General features: G+C 34.7%; 3 protein-coding genes across 5 annotated transcripts; 1 reads left to right on the top strand and 2 right to left on the bottom strand.

Moving 5' to 3' along the window:
- Window positions 1-359: 359 nt before the first annotated feature.
- LOC104892424 (hypothetical protein) lies at window positions 360-4093 on the bottom strand. The gene is made up of 3 exons (XM_010678355.4): window positions 3411-4093; window positions 1864-2068; window positions 360-1182 (listed from the first exon to the last, which is right to left on the bottom strand). The coding sequence occupies exons 1-3, from the start codon at window positions 3753-3755 to the stop codon at window positions 899-901; spliced, it is 834 nt and encodes a 277-aa protein (XP_010676657.1). The 5' UTR covers window positions 3756-4093; the 3' UTR covers window positions 360-898.
- Window positions 4094-11109: 7016 nt separating this feature from the next.
- LOC104892423 (pentatricopeptide repeat-containing protein At4g22760) lies at window positions 11110-14718 on the bottom strand. Of its 3 annotated transcripts, none has more exons than XM_010678352.4 (2): window positions 14274-14718; window positions 11110-13263 (listed from the first exon to the last, which is right to left on the bottom strand). In XM_010678352.4, exon 2 carries the CDS (start codon window positions 12984-12986, stop codon window positions 11265-11267), a length of 1722 nt encoding a protein of 573 aa, XP_010676654.1. In that variant the 5' UTR covers window positions 12987-13263; window positions 14274-14718; the 3' UTR covers window positions 11110-11264. The 3 variants fall into 3 exon arrangements, with proteins under 3 accessions (XP_010676654.1, XP_010676655.1, XP_010676656.1); XM_010678353.4 differs by having other exon boundaries at window positions 11110-13205; XM_010678354.4 differs by having other exon boundaries at window positions 11110-12727.
- On the top strand, window positions 14439-21179 carry LOC104892706 (uncharacterized). The gene is made up of 3 exons (XM_010678694.1): window positions 14439-14558; window positions 14895-14938; window positions 20759-21179. The coding sequence occupies exons 1-3, from the start codon at window positions 14439-14441 to the stop codon at window positions 21177-21179; spliced, it is 585 nt and encodes a 194-aa protein (XP_010676996.1).
- The last annotated feature ends 37 nt before the right edge of the window (window positions 21180-21216 follow it).

Here is a 21216-nt window from a genome sequence, read left to right as displayed (position 1 = left end):
AGTGATAGTAATTCAATAATTTGAGATTGAACTGACATGCTACCAAAATTTAATAGGAGAAAGATAATATGTAATAATACTTTATGAATATTTCATGAAGGAATGTGACTGTATGATTGTAGAATCGTATTAAGATCCTACCATGTGATGTAACTTTTTAGTTGGGTCTCGAAAGATACTACAAAATTAAGATTCTATGTAAAATTGAGATCAACAAGGTCTTTCATAATCATAGGATCTTAATACCCGGATCGAGATTTAACAACAATGCTTCTCTATAAATTATGACATAGATAATTTCATGTAATTACTAATTAAGTGAAAGGTGTCACGTGATGAAATTCCATGAAACATTATCATAGAAATGTATATAATATAGATATATACATCAAGTAAGAGATAAAATCATAAAAAGAAGGCAGTTCAACCATCCCCAAGACAATATTTGCCTCTTAAATCATAAATGGTACGGTACACACACATGTTGCTACTTGCTAATGCATCTTTTGTCCATAGTATAGCTTATAGAAACTGAGCTAAGTAGCTAACATAGATTCAAGCATCAACGTAATGCAAATTACACCATTTATTTTTATGAAGTACTCTATATTATTAACCAATAATCTGCAGCACAAAATATTCCAATCAATGATGAGCAGCAGTCACAAACCTCTTGATTTTTAGCACCATCTGATAAAATGCTTTTGCAGTTGCTCCATTTGTTTTCCTTGCATACAAATGAATGACCACGCCGAAAAATGTTAAAGACTCCAGCATTAATTATACTGATCAATAGAAGCAGAATCTCTTCATTATCCATAACCTGTAAACTCCCTACTAATATGCGGGAAATATATTACATCTTATGATTTTTATAACTTGTTAAGGTAAGTTTTGGTTATCTAGAATCTAGGCAGCCCAATACTTTAAGCACCCTTAGCAATCTTCGCTCAAATTTGTTCATTTTTCCTGCAATAAAAGGAGGCAAAACCGCGATAGGTGGCCTTAGTTGTTTAGACGGAGAAAGCATGCTTCTAGGCACATCGTCATGCTGAATTTCTGAAGTATCAAGACTAGTAGTTGTAGCTTCTGCACTATTTCTGTCATGGCACATTTTCTCGCTTTTTCGAAGATAAAAACTTCTACTTCCTGCATCTCCAATTGCATCTGTTCTGTCCAAACCTGTATATATACATGATTTTACCATATTTCCATCTAGTCATTAACCTTAATATATTGCATCAAGGTTAGTAATTGTTTAATTAACTAACACATGAATTTCAGAGAATTATGATAACACTTGCAATATTGCTCTAATATGCTCATATTTCAATTTCTTTATCCAACTAATAAGTGATAGAGTATAAAACTAATCCTGGGGCCTCAACCATCAGCTTAAGCTTTTGGTTGAGTTGGTCCTTTGACATGGTATCAAGAGCCAGCGTGACAAAAAGGTCACGGGTTCGAAGCTCATCCACCCCTCCTTTCTCGGTGGAATATTTAGCGCCAGGTATGAGGGCAACCTGTGTTGCATCCACACTTCAAGCCTAAAGGGCTCTTGCGTGAGGGGGCGTGATAGAGTATAAATCTATTCCTGGGGCCTCAACCATCAGCCACCTGGCTAAGTTCTGTAATCATAATTGGAAACCATCAAACAATGTCTTCTTCACTTTACTTGGATTTCACTTAGCTGAAACTATTTTACTAGCTAATTATAACTGATCCTTTATCCAACTAATAAATTCCTAGTTATGTAATGTGTATGCAATAACACATACACTATAAAATGCATCAATAAGATTTTTTCAACCAAACTGAAAGTAGCTTAATAAGAAGCCTAAGAAAGTACTAATGAGAACTTACTTTGAAGGCTGAAGTAGGAAACATGCAAATCAAAAGAAGAAGCTTCCTTGTCAAGGTAAGGAGTTCGACCTTCTTCTCCGTATTTTCGAACGACTAACTTGATTGTTTCCTCCACACTTGTCCCTAATTTAACCAGGGTCCTTATTGGTCCTGGACTCCCTTCCACAGTCACTGTAATCACCACTTTTGCATCTTTCTCATACCCCTGTAACATTACAATCCAAATACCCCTTAGTCATATATATTGCACAAAGATGGAATATATGCGCAAGTTCTAATAAGTTCCAATAAGTTCAACAAGTATAAGGTGAAGAGTATGCAAAATCACACCATTAAGTTTCCGACCTTTTTAACTTGCGAAATCATAAAATAAACAAACTTCTCCCTAGACCCACATATATCCTCAACAATCAAATCCAAGGGAGATCTCCGGAATCAAAAAATGATGGAGATTCAAACGGAAACAAAAGGGATTACTAGTTAGTAGTAAAGACTTTTGATGGTTCTCCAAATTTAATTAGTTTAGAAGTTCATTCTTCAAACAAAAGTAAGGAAATCTATCACGTTTACTCACCAAATTTTAACTAGTAGCTGATATAAATAAAATGTCGTGTACACAAAAATGATCACTTTTTGCATTAAGGAATAAGGATCAAAGGATGCGTTTCTTAACTTTAAGAAACTTGCTTAGCTTACTATCTACAAAGTTAATTTTAGGCGGCATTCGCATGTACATCTAGACTTAGATGTATCCAAATTTTTCTGTACATGTATGCTCATTTTATCTAATCAGCATCTTGAGTAAAAAAAACTTTTAGTTACACTTATCTTTAAGGTATACCAAAAAACATAATAGATTTGTTACTTAGTATTCAACTATCAAGTGATTCAAGTTTCTACGAATTATATACGTGTATTAATACCATTTAGTGAGCATAATTCACCAATATATTCGGATAATGTATAGACACTGACGAATCCAAAAAAAAAAAGTTTCTAACATTATCTCAACAAATAAGAGAAGTTTTTACAAAATTCCGAAATACAAAACCAAAGCTTTGTCTCGAAAAAATTATCTCATCAAAAAAAACATCACAAATAACCCTAATATTTTTGAAAATATTACAAAAACTCACCTAACTTTGAATATCATAAGATTGACATGTTATACAATTTTGCAAAAACATAAAGACATACTTCATTTTTTTCCCTAAAATCAGTATAAAGTCAAATAACTCCGTTCATTCCTAAAAGAAAAATGTTGCTTCAACTAACTTTCCGTTTTTCACTCAAAAAAAATAGTCAGCTAACAACCACTAAAATCGTGATGATTAACAAGTCTTCAATTTATACACCAAGAATGTCTTAGCCTAGTAATTAATATTAAGGTGTTGTGATTTATTTGTGAACAAATAGGTTACAGGTTCGAACCCCCTTCACTTGTACTGTCTTCGCTCATATGGATAAAAAAAAGTCTTCAATTTATGCAATCATTAAATAAATTTCATAAAAAACAGAGGAAAAAAAAAGCAGAGGCATGTACATACCACATTAATTCGACTAAGAGGAGAGTCAACAAGTTGAGAAGTACCCAACAAAACATCATCCAACGTATGAAACCGTGTTAACCACCCACCTTCGCCGGAATCAAAACTCCGGCAACCTCCGACGAGGCTATCACCATCACCGATCGGCTGAAAAATAAGAGGCTCGGAGTAACATTTGTTCATGACTTGTACAGGCTTAGGTGACTGCCTCAGCTGTTTTAATTTCTTGGGCGAATCCCGAGGCGACGGCGAAGATGTAGGCGATATCTTACGAGACAAACGAAGGTTTCGGCTCGATGACGAGCCACGGTTGCGGAGATCGTTGGTGGTTATATCGGGTGACATGAATATGATGGTGATCACTGATCAAAATTCAAAGGAAGGGGATGTATGTATGTATGTATGTACTATGTATGTAGAGGGAAAGTTGACGCTTAATTAGTTAGTTTATATTGTATGATTGAGAAATGATAGGAGAAAATATTTCCAAGTTAGATGTTGTTATGTGAATGACAAAAATGTATTGGTTATTGTTTGCGTGCTAATGGGGAGAATATGGGAATGCTTCTACAAAGGTAAAGTTGGGGTGCTAGTAAGCTTTCTCTCTACAATTTCCACCACTCCTTGGCATGGTGCTAAGTTTCTTTAATACGGTTTCCCTGCCGTCCTTTTATTCCTAACTAGTTTTTGAATCCGTGCAATTTAAAACTAATTGTAATTGTGATTATAATAAAGAGTTGGTTGTATAAGAAATCATTTACTTTTAATTAAAGATTAGACAATGACTAAGCTTACTAAAAATTAAGTATGTCTTACATTAGTGGTTGGTTGAAGTGTTGTGACTTTTGAACGATAGGTTACAAGTTCGAATCCTCCCTCCTTTTCTTTGTAATTTGTTCGGCTTTCATGGCTCATATGTATAAAGGAAAACTAAGCTTACTAAAAACAGCGATAGTAACTAGTTTAATCTATATTGTAACTAGTTTAATTCATTTAATAATTATATTCTTTAATCCGTTTAATGGCTAGTTTAATCCATTCACTAAAACTGTTGGATTATTTTTTTAAAATTTCTATTGTACTTCGAGATTCAAACGGGAACAAAAGGGAGGAGAAGAAAAGGGATGACTAGGTTGGTGTGGATGTCTAGAGATAGTGTTGGATTGTAGTGAGATGAGATGGGATTGTTAAGAAAATGACAGTCTATTCTAATAATTTTTTGTAATAAGAATGATTGTATAATGCCTATAATATAATTGAGGCTAAATCTTTTGTCCCACCTTTTTGTACCATTATCAATGATTATGCTACTCAATATTATTAGTGCACATATTTAGATGTAAACCAACTTCTCATTTTTTTAAAAAAAAAAAGAAAAAAGCAAAAGATAATTGACATCATCCAATATCGATTACAAAGGTACTAAAAATTGATACCACCTGTTATCTCGACCAGAATCAAACACGAAAATAATGGATTTGGGTTAAGGTTTCCACCCGTTTAAGTAAGTGGGTTGCAACCGACACGATCTGATTATTAAACCAGTTGTGTAGAGCATGGTATATAACGAGCATGGTATATAACGAGCATGGTAAAAAAAAAAACTATCTTGCTTCCTAGAAATTAATTTCTCTTGCAATTAATAGAAACACAAAAAAAAACCAAGGATGTTTTGGCCTAATGGTTAAAATTGAGGTGCTGTGAACAATATGTCTCAGGTTCGAATCCCCCTCCCTTTTTTTGTACTTTGTACTGCCTTCGTGGCTCATATGGATTAAAAAAAAAAGTAATATAGTATTTGGATTTGGTGCAATTTTCGATGAGAGATCTGTTGCTTTATTTTAGGAGGCGAATAATTGGTTGATCCTTCACTCTTTTAGTCTTTTGCACACAAAAAAAATCATGTACTCAAACTTTGCAACTCACAATGCCACATAAATTTGTTTCTTTTGGGATCATCATTTATGTTCTCAAGACTTTGGTTGTACAAAGATTGTCCTCTGATGTACTCATTTTGCGACTAAAATACAATTTTGTTCAGAGAATATTCTACATTTCTACGGTATTGTTCTTTTACGAAATCTCCTCCCTATGTTGCGCTTTTCATACCGACTTTGTCAATATTATCTCATATCTTACCAAAGTTCTAACACGAAAATTAATCGCTTAAATTCTGCATTTTGTCCTCTGATAGAGATTACTCGTGGTCGGTGTAGTAAATTTAATATGATGACGATGGTGGATGGAAAATCTAATATGCAATGGTAGGGAATGAGGTGACACCATATATTTCATAATTTTTCCTAGCTCAAACGAGGTGACATAAAGGATTCATTTTGATAGAACTTTTTTTTTGAAAATAATATTAATTCATTGATTCAAAGTCATACGACACCTACAATAGAAGTCAAAACTAAACAAATACATATCAAAATGAAATAAATACAAATCTAATATGATAAAACCACGATCGTTGAGTAGATCTAACACTTCTAAAAACCCTTGTCTTTCCCATCGCTGTCTGATGCAGCCTTCTGCAAGGGGGTCTATCGATCTTTTGTAGTTTTGAAATAGAATCGGATTCAATTCAAGTGATTGTAAACAAAGTCTTGACATCTGTTGCAACTCCGCACAAATTTCGATCAACAATTCAACATGTTGAATCACACAAAAACCCAAAAACAAATTCTCTAAACTCTCACATGGAGAGAGATAGAACCCAATAGTTAGATACTGAGCTTTGAGCTTTTATTGGTGCAAAATCAGTTGGATGATTTTGTAAACAAGTCAATGCACACCAATAGTTAGATACTGAGCTTCACGGGAGTCTTAGTCCCTGGGGTTACCAGTTTTAGTTAGTTAAAACCTTGCTAACGTATTTTGTTATAGCTTAAGTTAATTAAACTACAACACCTAATAAATTCAGGCGATACGTATTAAATAAGACAACAACGCAATAATTAATCTATTAATTAAAGCTGAATATTCCCACTCATATCACAAACTTCTAGAAAGATTTTTTTATAACACAAATGAACATAAACTAGGCTGGACAATTAAAGGAAAACACGAAGATGGATACCTCCACGAGTTCCGGCTAAAACTGGAGATGAACAAACGTATCACTTAGTACATGCTCTAGATCTAGGCTAGGAACTAAAGTATAACCCCAGAAGGGGGTTGGCTGATCTAGGTTAAAGTTACGCTAGAAAGGAAGTAAATTGCACGTTGTTGTGTGTTGTGTTTGTTGTCGTTCAATTGATCATTCTTCTTGTATTTATACTTCATCATTACACGTAACTTCCTTGCCTCTTTGGAGGGAAACGATTTGAATCGTTTATGATTCAAATCACAACTGCTCTTTTCTGGCGCTAAAGTGATCATGTCCCACTACCCACGTAATCTTGCATGCTCCTTCATAAGGTTTACAGTTACCCACGTCCTTGTCCACGTTTTGATGTCATATGACCACGTTTTGATGTCATATGACTTATATCTCCTGAACATTCTTGGCCTTCATAGGCGTTCTTTTATGGGCCTTCTAGTAGTTGACTTTCCTTGACTCTTTATCATGGGCTTCTTAGTATAATTGGACCTTTACATTATTAATGTAAACATTATTAAATCCTTTGGGTCTTAATACAATGTATCATAATAAATGCTAGCCATCACATAAAAATGGTAGTAACAACCCTCTAGTTGAATGCTAAATTAATAAGGATTCCTCTATATAAAAAAAAAATTGATGGGATTTTTGCGATGTGCAGTGTTCTAGCCAATTATGAAATTCACAAGTAACAATTGAGATATAGTAATAATTTCAGTTAGGAACAAATCCTAACAAGAAGTATAATATTTCTTTACGGAAATGACATCTTTTAATAGATTTCTTTCTACTTTAGCCTTTATTTCATCGGATCCTTTGTCTTCTTTTACATATATAAGAGTATAATAACTAAAACTTGAGGACATACTTTGTTACAGCTTCACAAGTTATATTAACCTAAACGTAATTTAATCTTACTTAGTAATTAATTCAACTTGAAATTGTTTTGGTATAGGAAGATTTTCCTTTACAAACCTAAGATTAAATTTTGCTCTATTAGTAATACTTCTATATAGCTACGAAAATCAAATGCATGAACCTCAATAGACAAAATAATTTATCAATTGTCACAAAAAGCTGGATATTATTGAATACTTCAAATGTCTTTCTCAAAAAAAACAAAAACTTTAAGAAAATTGAAGTTCTAAATGTGCAAAAAGTGTCCCTTCCTCGCAACAAAAAGGCCAACGAGGTAACTAGTAACTACTATTAGGAGTTGGGAAGATGACAAACAATAAAAACGCAAGGTCATTGGTGTTTGGTAACTGGTATAGGAGTAATCAGTAATAGAAGGACATATAAGCTGGCCTCTTTCTTAGCACTCCATCTGTAATGTATGATTGATTAATCATAATACTCAATTACATTTTGCACTTTTACACGATAAAAATTAGGATTATTTATGTCAATTTTTTTTTCTTTATAAAAAGAATGGAAAAATTTATACTCTTTGCAATGAAGTTGACTTGTGTAACTATTTATATATCCTATATATGGAACATATCTTTTAGTTATGGGATTTTTTAGCAAACCATAATTTTTGCCAAAATAAGAAAATGAGAAGAACAAAAGAAAGAAAAACCACATTTCAATCATATATATAATGATCAAATCCGTCCAAATCCAATTGTTGGAAGACTTATTAACTCATCACAAGCTTCACGTAAAATAATACCAAACTAGTTTTTTTTTATCCCAACTATGCCTCGGGTCAGTTACAATAAACAAATATGTTATTATTTTTAAATTTCATAATTTATTTTACCACTTTTCGTTTTTTTGTCAATTAAAAAATTGAAAAATTCACATCACGACGTGATAAATAAAAACAAATTGAAAAATTTGCGTTTGAAAACAACACCTTAAAAGAAATTGTGGTAAGAGAATATGACATGAATATCCTCTTGTAAGTTACGTAATAAAAGTGGTATATACTTGTTTAAGTTTTTTGAGTTAATTTTATAATTATTATAAGACTTTATCATATATTATTTAAAATATTAAACAACAAAATCATAGTGTATTGATGGTTAACCTCTTATTTTTCATTTCAATGGTCACGTGTTTGATATCTTGCACTTACACTTTTTTTTTAAAGTAAAGAGTATAGTACACATAGACATAAAACATTTGTATTAGAAATTTGAATGGAGTGTCACGTGACCCATAGACTTTCATTCACGCGGCATGCCTTTTAATATATTTGTATAGATAGGCAAATAGCATTTAAGGGTCATTAAGTAGTTGTGAACCTTTCTTTGCAAACAATTATACTTATTTTAGTTGATCATTTTGGGCCGATCCGACCCGATTTTTTTTGCTTTGGGCGGGCTTTAGGCAAGCTAAAAATGACTTTTTAGTCTATTTTTTTGGCCCGCCCCGATTTTGGCCTGAAACACCCGCTCATTCTGGCCCAAAATAGCAGGCTTTGGGCACAAAATTTTGTCTCGAATTTTGGCCGGTCTGGCCCGACCCGACCCATGATCACATCTAACTTATTTATAGCGCATAATTCTACAGCAGTGCTCTACAAACAAGAGTGGTCAAATTTGATATAATGAAAGATATTTAAGTTCGAAGATGTGAATTGGGAGACGTGCAAAATAAAATGAGAATGATAAAAAACAGAGGGAATAATACTTATCGTGTGTTGAAGGAAGGGAGAAAGGACATTGCAAATATTTAAATTGCCTTACTTTTAGAAATACTAAGCAAAAAGTAAAATTAGGCAATAGTAAGCTCAATATCAATAAGAGAATTAGCCCAATAGTAACTAGGTTAATTTCTTTCGGTGACTAGTTTAATCCATTTAGTGACTAGGTCTACTTTTATATTAAAACTAGACCGTCTCTTTTAATAATTTTTGAATGAGAATACCAATTTTATTTTCTTTAAATCTTTTTAGAAAAGACCCATTTCAATATACTTTTGACACTTTATTTTCTATAAATATATTAACTTTTTTTTTCATTAATTGTGATATTAAAATCAAGTTTATTTTACACCCCCATTTAAAAATTTTGGATCCACCATTAGACAAAGGTAGTCATTTTTGGTAATTTTTTAGGCATATCTATCATTCATTTTATCATCCTAAGTCCACTTTCACCAAAAATTACTCCCTTCACCAGCATTTTGCAGAATCAAATTTTTGGATCCAAACAACTTTTTCTAATTCTTTGATTATCACACACCAACACTAAAAGATTAAACATGTTAATCCTTCAAAACCACTTATTAATACACAATCTTCTCTTTACCAAACAAGACCTATATCTTTTCGTCCCGCAAATAAAATTGGAGAGTTGTTTGGTCGACGAAAAGAACTACAATCTTTGTTATCAAGTAGCTGTTCATATTCCATTGGGCAATCTTAATTTAGTTGTCAACCACCCAATATCAAACATTATTCGAACCAACTTGGGTGTAATTTCCACTATCCATGTCGCTTTCCTCAGCCTTAACGTACGATCAAGATGTAGACAATTAAAGAGATCTTATGACAAAGGGCAAGTCTCCTTCATAGCTTATCATCATAAGCATTAGTCATAACTCATAAATCAGCTATAGTCTCATATTAAAGAAACTGCAATGAGGGGCAAAATTTCAACCATGTGTATAGTTTTAAACGTTACGTCATTCCAACACCACCTCATATCAAATGTGTACATATTGATTATTGCTTATACAAGTTATAATCTTCCACACTAGAAGCTGTGATGTGAGCAAGCATATAGACAAACACAAATCTATGAGTTCGATTTTCGTCCACTCATTTCCAACGTATTAAAAAAAAAAAAGAATGTACCATGACACCAAAATCTGTCACTAAGGCTCCGTTTGGTAGGACGTAAAACGTTTTCCCGGAAAACTGTTTTCCTCTATTTTCAGTTTTACATTGTTTGGTTGGCAAAAGAGTGTAAAACCATTTTTCCTTGGGGTAAAATTACTCTCCCAAGGATGGAAAACCATTTTCCTTTCAAAATGAAGGGAAAATATTTTCCTTCTCTCTCTTGTACACTCCTCTCACTACCTCCTTACTTTCCCTTTCATTTTTCTTTCATTTCATCATTTTTTTTTCATCGAACCAAACAACGGAAAACTAATTTTGGAATTGTGTTTTCCATTGTAAATTGTTTTCCATGAAAATCATTTTACACTGAAAATATTTTACGCCCTACCAAACGGAGCCTAAGTGTAAAACCCAAGTCATGCATCATTTAACAATTCACGACATGATTAGGCGCTAATCACGATCTGATGACAAACCTACCACTTAATCAGGCTCTAAGACTAATCAATTCAACTAATCAAGTACTGAATGAAATAATGAATGCTCTATCAGGCTCTAAGACTGAAAAATATTGCACAAATCACCGGGAAGTGAAGAAAATCCAACTCCGGGTAGAGAAAATAGCTTTGGTAGGTGTGGGAGTATCTCATATGGTTATGGTGGTAGATGTATATGCTGAACTTTGAATGCTTGTGACGGTAGCGGTATGTGCCTTGCGGTGGTAGTGTGGTACCTTAACTTTAAATGGTACCCTTTATCTAGCATTTCTGGAACATAATGAAATACTCGTAACTCCGAAATCCCGTGTAACACAGCATGCTGGTGGATACTATAATCATTAATCAAGCTAAGTTGTACAGATGTTGATTGTTGCATACCTGAAGATATGCTACTGTGAAGTAAACTGCATATGAATAGTCATCACTGAAAAATTTAGTAGGACTTCAATGCTAATTTATACCCAACTACAACCAGCAATCCTTTCTGATCCAACACACTTCAAATTCTTCTTCACTTTATTGGCATCGTCCCACCTATCATTCAATGCATAGATATTGCCGAGAAGTGAGGTATAGCCAGTTTTATCGTGTTCCAAAGCGAAGCAGTGTTGTGCGGCAATCTCAGCAAGCTCAACATTGTTGTGTAACCTGCAAGCAAGAAGCAAGGCACCCCAAACTCCAGAATGAGGTGGAATTGGCATGCTCTTAATCAGATCATGTGCTTCTTTTAATCTTCCAGCCCTCCCCAGGAGGTCAACCATGATTCCATAATGATCAGCAGAAGGCACCAACCTGAACTCACTCATCATATTAAAGCATTCATATCCTTCATCAACAAGACCAGCGTGGTTATAAGCAGTCAAAATCCCAGTAAATGTGACTAAATTTGGGTGAATGTCAGAATCTAGCATCTCTTGAAACAACTTAATAGCATCATGAGGCTTGCCGTTTATCCCACATCCTGCTATCATAGCAGTATAAGCAACTAGATCTTTCTTAACCAAGCCATGGAACAACTCATAAGCCTTGTTAATGCTTCCGCACTTGGCATGCAAATCAATGAATGCTGTAGCCAAATGATTGTCCAGTTCAATACCAAGTCTTATCATATAGGACTCTATCCAAGAGCCAAATTCCAAGTCTCCTAGCTGAGAACAAGCGGATATAACACTAGCCAAAGTCATTTTGTCAGGTTGAACAATTAACTTTCTCTCTAGCATCTCATTGAACAAATGGACTGCCTCCTTTGGTCGGCTATTTTGAGCATAGCAAGCAATCATGGAATTGAATGAAAGCACGTCATTTTCTGGCATATGGAAGAAAAGTTCCTGAGCGGCATCGACATCCCCACATTTTGAGTAACCAGAAATGATCGTCATCCAAGAAATGTTGTTTCTCTTAGGCATAGCATCAAAATAACTCCGTGCCATATCTATCTTCCCACACTCCACATAACCACTTATCATGGCATTCCAAGATGCTATATTTTTATCAGGCATCTGTTGAAATAAGAGATATGCCTTATCCATATCTCCCGATCTTGCATAACCTGAAAGCATCGAGTTCCAAGAAACAATATCCTTGCATGGCATCTTGTCAAACAACTGTTTTGCCGTCAACAAATCTTGAGATGCCAAGTATCCTGCCAACAACGAATTCCAAGAAACCACATTCTTCTCGCCTATCTCGTCAAAGACCTTCTTGGCAGACTTCATATCACCCAATTTAGCATAGAAATCCAGAAGAGGTGTTCGCACATAGACACTTTGAAAAATTTCATATTTGTGGACCTGCGCATGAATGGAAACACCTCCAACCTTATAAGGGATACGAGCACATGATCTCAAAGAAGATGAGAGCGAAAATGTGCTTGGCTGCAATCCCAATCTTTGCATTTGAACATGAAGAGAGAACGCCTCTTTGAATTGTCCATGTTGAGCGAAGGAACGTATGACACAAGACCAAGAAAAGCAGTCAGGATATTGCAGGTAACAAAGTAAAGTTTTGACATAACGAACAACAGATGGGGTAAAATTGCGGACAGATGACGCTAGTTGACGGACCAGCTCAGTCTCAACATCAACGAGACCATTAACAACCAGCTGAGCATGGATTTGTTTTGCCGTATTCACAGTCAAACACTTGGTCAATATTGTACTCAAGTCAGAGAGAGACATACAGAAGGCAGTAGCTGAAAACTACAATTTTCTCCCAAAAGTATCCAACCTTTAAATTTACATCAAGGAGATTCTAGGATGAGCCTACCATGCCATCCGAAACCAAAGATTCATGCCCATACTCCTCATGCGAAAAGGAATTCTTTAAACATTTTTGCACCAATGCCAAAGTCCCCTATCTGGTGACATTGAGACCACTAGATATGATCCACAACTTGGCTTATAACCCACATCAAATAACATGATGAAAGAAAGAAACTCAAATCAATAAGACATGCTGAAAAGAAGACGAAAGAACAAAGAATTTAGTGTCCACATTACAAAAACCACAGTACATTCTCACATATTTTATTTTAACTAACTTTGAATTACTTGTAATTTTACATACAATAAACTCCCTATGAAGAGCTTTGCAAAAGCAAACTATATTTCATTTCACTAGGACAAGTTTAATTTACAAGAACCAAAATCCATTTGCAAACAATTGCAATCTACAGCCAGTCAAGCACAATTCTCCCTCAAACATATTGTATCACAACTAGGCACATTCATCTATATTGAGCAATGATTAATCGATTATCACATATTGGAATCTAAAATTGACCAAAACCTCAAATCTAACTACAAAAAACTCCAATCCTGAATCTTACTACTGATAAATCCAATCCTGAATCTTATTACAAATAACTCCACTTCTGAACTTCACACGGGGTTTGCAAATTAAGGATTCAATTTTTTTTAGGAAAAAACCATCCTAACTATGGGCATTCTGCCATTTTCATTCCCAACTTTTTATTATTCCTCAGTGGTCCCAACTCTTGCACATTTTTTACAAAAATGGTCTCAATACGTAAATGACCTGCTACAAGAGGTAAAACAAGCTTTCGTTTAATTCCCCCCCCCCCTTAATGTCTTCTTCTTCCCTTCTTCGCACCGACCACACACCCCCATCAAACCAGCTCCGTGCTTTTGCTCTCCATTCCCTACTCCCCCAGCAGTGACAGCCACTACCGCCGAACCTCTCAAAGAAGATACCAAATAATTTATAAAACAGATTACCTTAGAAAATCAGAAACACTAAGATGGGTTGTACAAACTAATTTGATTCCAAAAATCCTAATAACAGAATGTACCAAACAAGCTGAAAAGATGTTCCAGACTAAGAATTGAATTCTATATCAAATAGAAGTGAAGCAATAAGATGCAACAAAAGCAACACAATAATATTCATATATGGAGTAAATTTTAAAATTATGCAAGACTTAGGAGAATTGGCCTAAATTATACCTCTGAACAAGACCAATATTCAAGCTGAACAAGTGAATAATACGCATGATTATATCGTGAAGCTGCGAAACTCAATTAACAGCAGTAACAGTAGCTAACGAAGAGGAGCAGCATCGATGGAGGAACAACAGAACCAGCAAGAACAAGCAGCCGACGAACAGGAATATGGCAAGAGAGGTAATTTGGGGTTTTGGGTTTCTCAAGAATTTGGTGAATGCCAAAGAGATTCAAATGGGTAGCATAAATGGGGGAGAAGAGGGGGTGAAAAATGGAGTGAAGGTCAAGGTGAGGGGTTTAGGGGTAGTGCAGTCCCATCTTTGGAGGGTTCCATTCCCAAAATGGTCTTTCAGCATATTCAACTTGCTAAATCCGATAATTATGATGCATTAATCTCTTTCATTGGGACCATAGGGGCAATTGGGTGGTAGGGTTTAAGTGATACTCCTTTGCGAGAGATGCATTATTAGCGGAGTTGTTAGGAATTTGGGAAGGCCTTCAATTAGCTATTAGCCATAGATTTCAAAAATTGGTCCTTTTCTCGGATGGTAAAGTGGCAGTGTACCTCGTGTCCAACGGTAGTTCTCAGACTAACCAATATTCTCATATCATTGATATTTGCAGGGAGTTACGACAGATGTTCCAGGAGATCAAGATTATGCACTGCAGTAGGGACCTAAACAGCATAGCGGATTGTATGGCCCGGCGACGGGATGATGATTTATATGGTTGTATCAATGTAACTAGGTTTTTCCCCTTCCCCCCTAGTTATTGTATGGATTTATATCGTGCAGAATGTATTCCAGGCCGGATGTGGCCAGTATGTAATATTTTAACTAAGTAATTTAAGTCCCTTTTCACCAAAAAAAAAAAAAAAAAACTCTTTCATTGGCTCTAGCCTCTAATTAATTTAAACTAGAATTTTTTGCACGCGATGCGTGCTTGAATTTTTTTTGAAACAAAAACTCGATTTTCTTCGACATGAGAGCCAAAATTCGAATATTAGGCATATGAAGTATAATTGTTTTTAGTTGCAAAATTTGATTAGTTTAGTTTCTGTCACTTAAGTCTCTCACCATTATTTTTGTCTTTTTTTTTTTACTTTTCAAAGTTAAATTCTATGAACAAAATATAAATTTTATTGAATTTATTTATGAATTCTAATATTATAATTTTTTAGTTGATTTTTAAATTAAGTACCGTACTAACTTCTAAATTCTAAACACTATAAAAAAGTAAATAATTTTTTTCCTTGTCTAACTTCTAAATTCTGATTTTACTACAAATACACCTCTATTTTTATCATGACCCACCATTAATTGTGAATGATTCTTGAGAATAGTGATTTGTAAGTAAATTTTTGTAAATGTTTTCGTATGTATTGACGTTCTAGGTTATTAGTTTTAGTTTGTATGTTAATTCTAAATTTTAATAAAGTTTCCCGATTATTTGAGTGATTTGCGTATCGTGATTTTCTCAATTGTTTGGGTGATTTGTAAAGTTTCTTCTTTTAAGTGATTTGTGAATGGGTGTTGTAAACTAATTTTCGGTAGTATTTTTTGAGTGTCGATTTTGATTTTGACATTCTTTTTGTAATGTAGAAAGGGAAGGGGGCAAAATAGACATTTCAAAAGAGGACACCATTGCTCCCCCCTTCCCTTATGTAATAAAGATAAAGGGTTTTTGGATGAGTCCCATGTACTCGTGTATTTTAAAAACTTATTTGGCAAACTAATTAAGTTAAAGGATTATTGTGAAAAGAAAATTCTCAAAATTGAGATTGTTATGAGATAATTAAAAATTTGGACCTTTTAAAGCATAGTTCGGACTAACAATGTCAAGTTTTCCTAAAAGATAATCTAAAATTGGACTGAAAATAACAAAATGTCCATAGGGCATAGTTTGGTATGTTTCAATCAAAAATTTAATGTTTTAAAAGAAAATATTAATTAGTCAACACAATGATGTTTAGATTTCTAATTTCAATTCACTTGTTACCTTAAATAGTAATGCTCCATTTTGGTTTGAGAGAACACAATTTTAGCTTAATTACCAATCTATTGTTTGGTTCCTTGCATGAAAACTTCGGGAGAAAAGGAATAATGTAAAGAATAGGGGGGAGGACAAAAGTGAGAAAGGTAAAGAATACGGCGGAATATGTATGTTCCGTGACTTTTGAAAAAAATTAGGATTTTTCTACATTTTGTCCCTGAGTAATTGAGTTTTCTTTATTGTAGCCTCTCTTTTGGGGAGTTCCACATAGTACCTCAGGTCCAATTAGCATCCACATGAGTTGATATCTAGACGTTAAAAGTTATGTTAGTTTTTGTTTCAGCCACCAAACCGTCATGCCAAATACCTCCAAAACCCAAAACTACCACAACCTACCATTCATAAACCACCCATATCACCCCCTTAAACCACCACTAAACCACAAAATCACAACCACCATCCCTAAATCACGACAATCACCGCCAAATCCAAATAAATCATGACAACCACCACAATCACCTCCTTCTCGCTAGGTTTTCACATGGTACTGGGACTTTTTAGGGTGGGGGTGGGTGAGTTTTTAAGGGTGCATGGCGGAGTTTTTAAGGGTGGGTAGGTGTTAGAGGATATTGAACCGTAGGTCTATATCTACGGGCAAGGCTCATTAGGTTAAATTTATTAGGTTAAGTTTATGTTATGTTCTATATATAAGTAATGTAATTGTAGTTAATGCAGGCACAATGATACAACATCTCTTCTCTCTATCTTTAACAGTAGGCTGGGTTTTCTGGGATGGTGGGTGGTTTTCGAGGGTTGTTGGGTTGGGCGGGAGGGTTGTCTGAGAGGTGGGCTAGTTTTCTTAGGGTAGTGGGGGATTTTCATAGGCTTGTAGCGTGGTTATTAATCAGAATTAAGGGTACCACAGATTATTAATTGCACCTGAAGGGTATCATGGGAAACTCCTAAAAAGAGGAGGTACTAATAGTCTAATACTATAACATAGAAAACCAAAGTTCCTCAGGAGCACTGTGTACAAAAAAAACCCAAAATCTATGCAAATATATTAAAAGGCGTGCGAAAACAAGAAAATGTGCTACGTGGTGCTCTTCCTAGTGAGTTTTCATTCATATAATCCATGTACAATAAAAAATTAAGAAATTGTAGAGTATATAATTTGAACTTGAGACTTCAAGTACATATACTAAAGTTTTAACCACTAGCCTAAGTTGTATTTATTGTTATTATTATAAAGTATTATATTAATAAATGATTTTTTTTCTTACCCGGGGCAGAGCTCGAACCTAATAAGTAGTTTTAGTTACTAAAAGAAGTCACTTTACTTGAGTAAGTATAAAACTTATGTGTAGTTTACTTTGTATTATACTTCCTCCTTTCTACAATTATACATTCACTTTGGCACATATAAAGTGATTGACTATTAAGGTGAAGAGATTAGGCGTAAGATTATTAGAGAAGTTATAAAACCTTATAAAGTGATTCTCTATTAATTAAATTTACTATGTTTAAATTTAAGCTTCTTGACTTATGACTGATGAGGCATATCTTGAGTTATAACCTTGTCGTATAAAGTTGGTTTGTGCATAACCTTTCTGTTGGTGTAGAGTTGATCAGAAAGGTACATATATACATCCACATTATCTAGGTTGTTTTACTCCCATCTTAAACAGTAATATTATTTTTTTTGGAAAGAAGGATAGCATTACTAAATATTAAGAGTTATTACAAAACAACATCTCCATGGAGTCCAGTTACAGAATGGACTTCATCCGATGCTCCCTCCGATATGCTAGCTATAAAGTTTTGTTTGTCAGCTAAGAAAATTTCATTACACACCAAGGGGGGGAGCTTAAGGTACAAAAAATATTAAACCCATCCGCTAGTCCTTTAGCCTTCTTTGCCACGCTATCCGCAAGTTTGTTTGAACCCCTTCCCTCAAAAACCAGCTTGACGCCTCTGAGATCTTGGAGCAACTCCCTGCAAGATGTAATCATTTCCGAGGAGATATCATTTAACACTTTTTCCTGCAAAATGGTTAGTACTGCTCGAAGGCAATCTGAAGATAATATGGTCTCCCTCCAGTTTTTCCTTTTAATCCAATTTAACGCTAGTAGGATGGCATATATTTCAGCTTCCAGGGCATTGTTTGATGAGGTTGACATTATAAAGCCCTCAACCCAATCGGCATTATGGTCACGACAAACTCCGCTTAAGGTGGCTTGTTTGGTATTGGCATAAAACGAGGCATCTGTGTTTATTTTGTGGTGGTTTAGAGGTGGTGGTTTCCATGTGGTGGTTTTAGGAGCTTTTCCCACTTTAGGTTGGTTCTGGGTGAAGAACCATTCAGTGGCGGCCCAAGTTGATTTTTTAATTAGGACATCAGATGTTACGTTTTTTTTAGAGAATACCCAAGCATTACGTCTTAGCCAAATATTCCAAGCTGTAAATATAAAGGTTACATTACAGGGGGTGTGAGACTTTGAGGATTGGTCTGATACTTTGTTTTTAAACCAGGCTTTGAATTGGGTAGCAGGTTGGGTGTCCACTTTGGAAAGACTCCACACCTCCCTTGCACGCGGGCACACTCTAAGTATGTGGTCCATATTTTCTACAACCCCTGGGCAGAAGGTACAATAAGGGCTTATATTTTTTATTCTCCAGTTCAGATTTTCATTTGTTGGCATTCTTCCCCACCAAGTTTGCCAGATGAAGAGTATTTGTTTTGGATGACCCGGAGCCCCCCAAACCCAGTCCCAGCTCACGACATCCGTATTATTAGCGTTTGTTATATGAGAAGTGGCTAGTTTCGAGTTGAAATTATTAACATCCGTCCATAGTGAGTAAGCACGGTCATTTTGCTCATTAAAATGTATGCCTCGTATTCTTTGTATTATGTGGTCCTCCATTGGAAATGAAATCAATTGTGTGATGTCTTTATTCTTTAGCTCATTTAGTTTAAGTTTTTCTTCATTAAGATTCGGTGGCCCAATAAGTAATTCATTTAAAGATTGACCATTTAACCACAAATCACCCCATAAATTTATGTCATTACCATTACCAACCCTCCAAGCAAGGCTTTGTTAAACAGTAATATATTATGCTAAAAATGCACTCCAAATATGCTATACACTCGAATTGGAGTGCATTTTGTAAGCAGTGACGAGACTATGTTGGAGCCTTAGACGGTCATGACCCCTGCAAGTCTCAACTTAACTTTGAAGAAAATCAATGATAATCAATAATTGTATCTTGTTTTATTGGTAAACTGACCCCCTTCCACAACCATGCTTAAAATCCTTTATTAAACTGATCCTCTTCACAATCAAACATGGCTTTACTCCTGTTTGTAAGTGAACTTGATGAGGATAAGTAACTTATAATTATTAGGCGGATGACATAAATCATGCCACTTTATATAGAAATTTTGTTGAGTACAATATTGTACCTTGTGTATCAATTACTTATTGTGGGGATGAGGAAAGGTTAAAAAGCTTATAACGTATTATTACAATTTACAAACTATAAGTGAACAAAGAAAAAAGTTCAACGGATGCTTTTGTATAGATTTGCTCATGAGTCATGAGCTACAGCCTTCTCCACTTGATATGTGGTGGGGGTCGAACTAGCTAGCTCCAGGCATGCTGTTCATTAAGGTCGATAGTGTTGTTTGTGTAGGAGAAAGTTAAATACTTGAATGTGCTACATAAAATTATCAATCTTCATCATGCCTTGATGTTTATTTGAAAATATCATGATCATTAATTAACCTTTTCTCCTCTGTCCTTATTCGCTTATCACTTCATTTGGTTACATAAAAAAACATTTTTGGTGGAAAACAAATTTCTTTGTTTGATTTAGGGTTCGGTTGATTCAATTTATTTTGTCTTATCTTATCTTATCTTATCTTATTTTTTCTGAAATGAGTGAAGATAAGTTAACATAACATCTTATGTGATCTTATCTTAATTATCTTATCTTATTTTATAGAGTTTTTTGTCAGAAACAACCTTTTATAAGTGTCATTTTGTCAGAAACAACCTTATAAAATTTTTTTTGTCAAAAACAACCTTTAAACTCAATTTTTTTGTAAAATCAGACCTGGTGCCTATTTTCCGGCATTGACTGAAATTTTTCGGCATTGACTTTATTTTTACCCCCCTTCCCTCTCTTTTATTTTTAGGGTAATTAACTTTCCCTCCAATTTCATTCTTATAACCCACCCTTATATAACTACTTCTTCTCTCTCTTCCTCATTAACCCCAACCAAAATCCCCAACCAAATTCGAAAATTCCCCAACCAAAATCCCTAAATCTGGTGTTTTAGGGTTCTTCAGTTGGTAAGTTTATGATTTTTCATCTCAATTAATTTCTTTCTTGTTCATAACATTTAGGGTTATCTTTTGAATTGAATTAGGGCTTATCTTATCAATTGTTCATAACATTCCTTTGAACTTAATCTGTTGCTTTCTTTGTTTCAGTGCTATGGTGAAATGCGGTTGTGGATTTGCAGTTGCAACAAGGACATCATGGACTCATGATAACCCAGGCAGAAAGTTTAGAGCTTGCAAATTTTACAACCATGAAACAGGTCAAAGGGGGTGTAAAACGTTTGACTGGGTTGATGAGGGCCAAACTGATTGGCAAAGAGAAGTCATAAATGTGCTTGTTGCAGAGAAGCATAGGTTAGCCACTGATAACAACATCATCAAGGGAAGGCTGGTTTGTGTGGAGCATGAAAAGAATAGGCTAAATCATGACCTTAAGAAGCTGAGGAAGAAGCCATTAATGAGGAAGAAAGAATCTTTTGCTAGGAATGAAATTCTAGGTTGTAAAATGGTTTGTATTTGTGTTTTACTTTCTGTAATTGTGAGTTTCATGTTTGTGAAAGTGTTTGCTTAAGTTAGCATAAGAAAGAATTGGTGGTTGTGTTATGTAA

This window comes from Beta vulgaris, chromosome 5 (assembly GCF_026745355.1).
Source record: "Beta vulgaris subsp. vulgaris cultivar EL10 chromosome 5, EL10.2, whole genome shotgun sequence".
Classification (NCBI taxonomy): Eukaryota; Viridiplantae; Streptophyta; class Magnoliopsida; order Caryophyllales; family Amaranthaceae; genus Beta; species Beta vulgaris.
The sequence above is the reverse complement of the archived record's forward strand: the minus strand, read 5'-3'. Positions and strand labels throughout refer to the sequence as shown.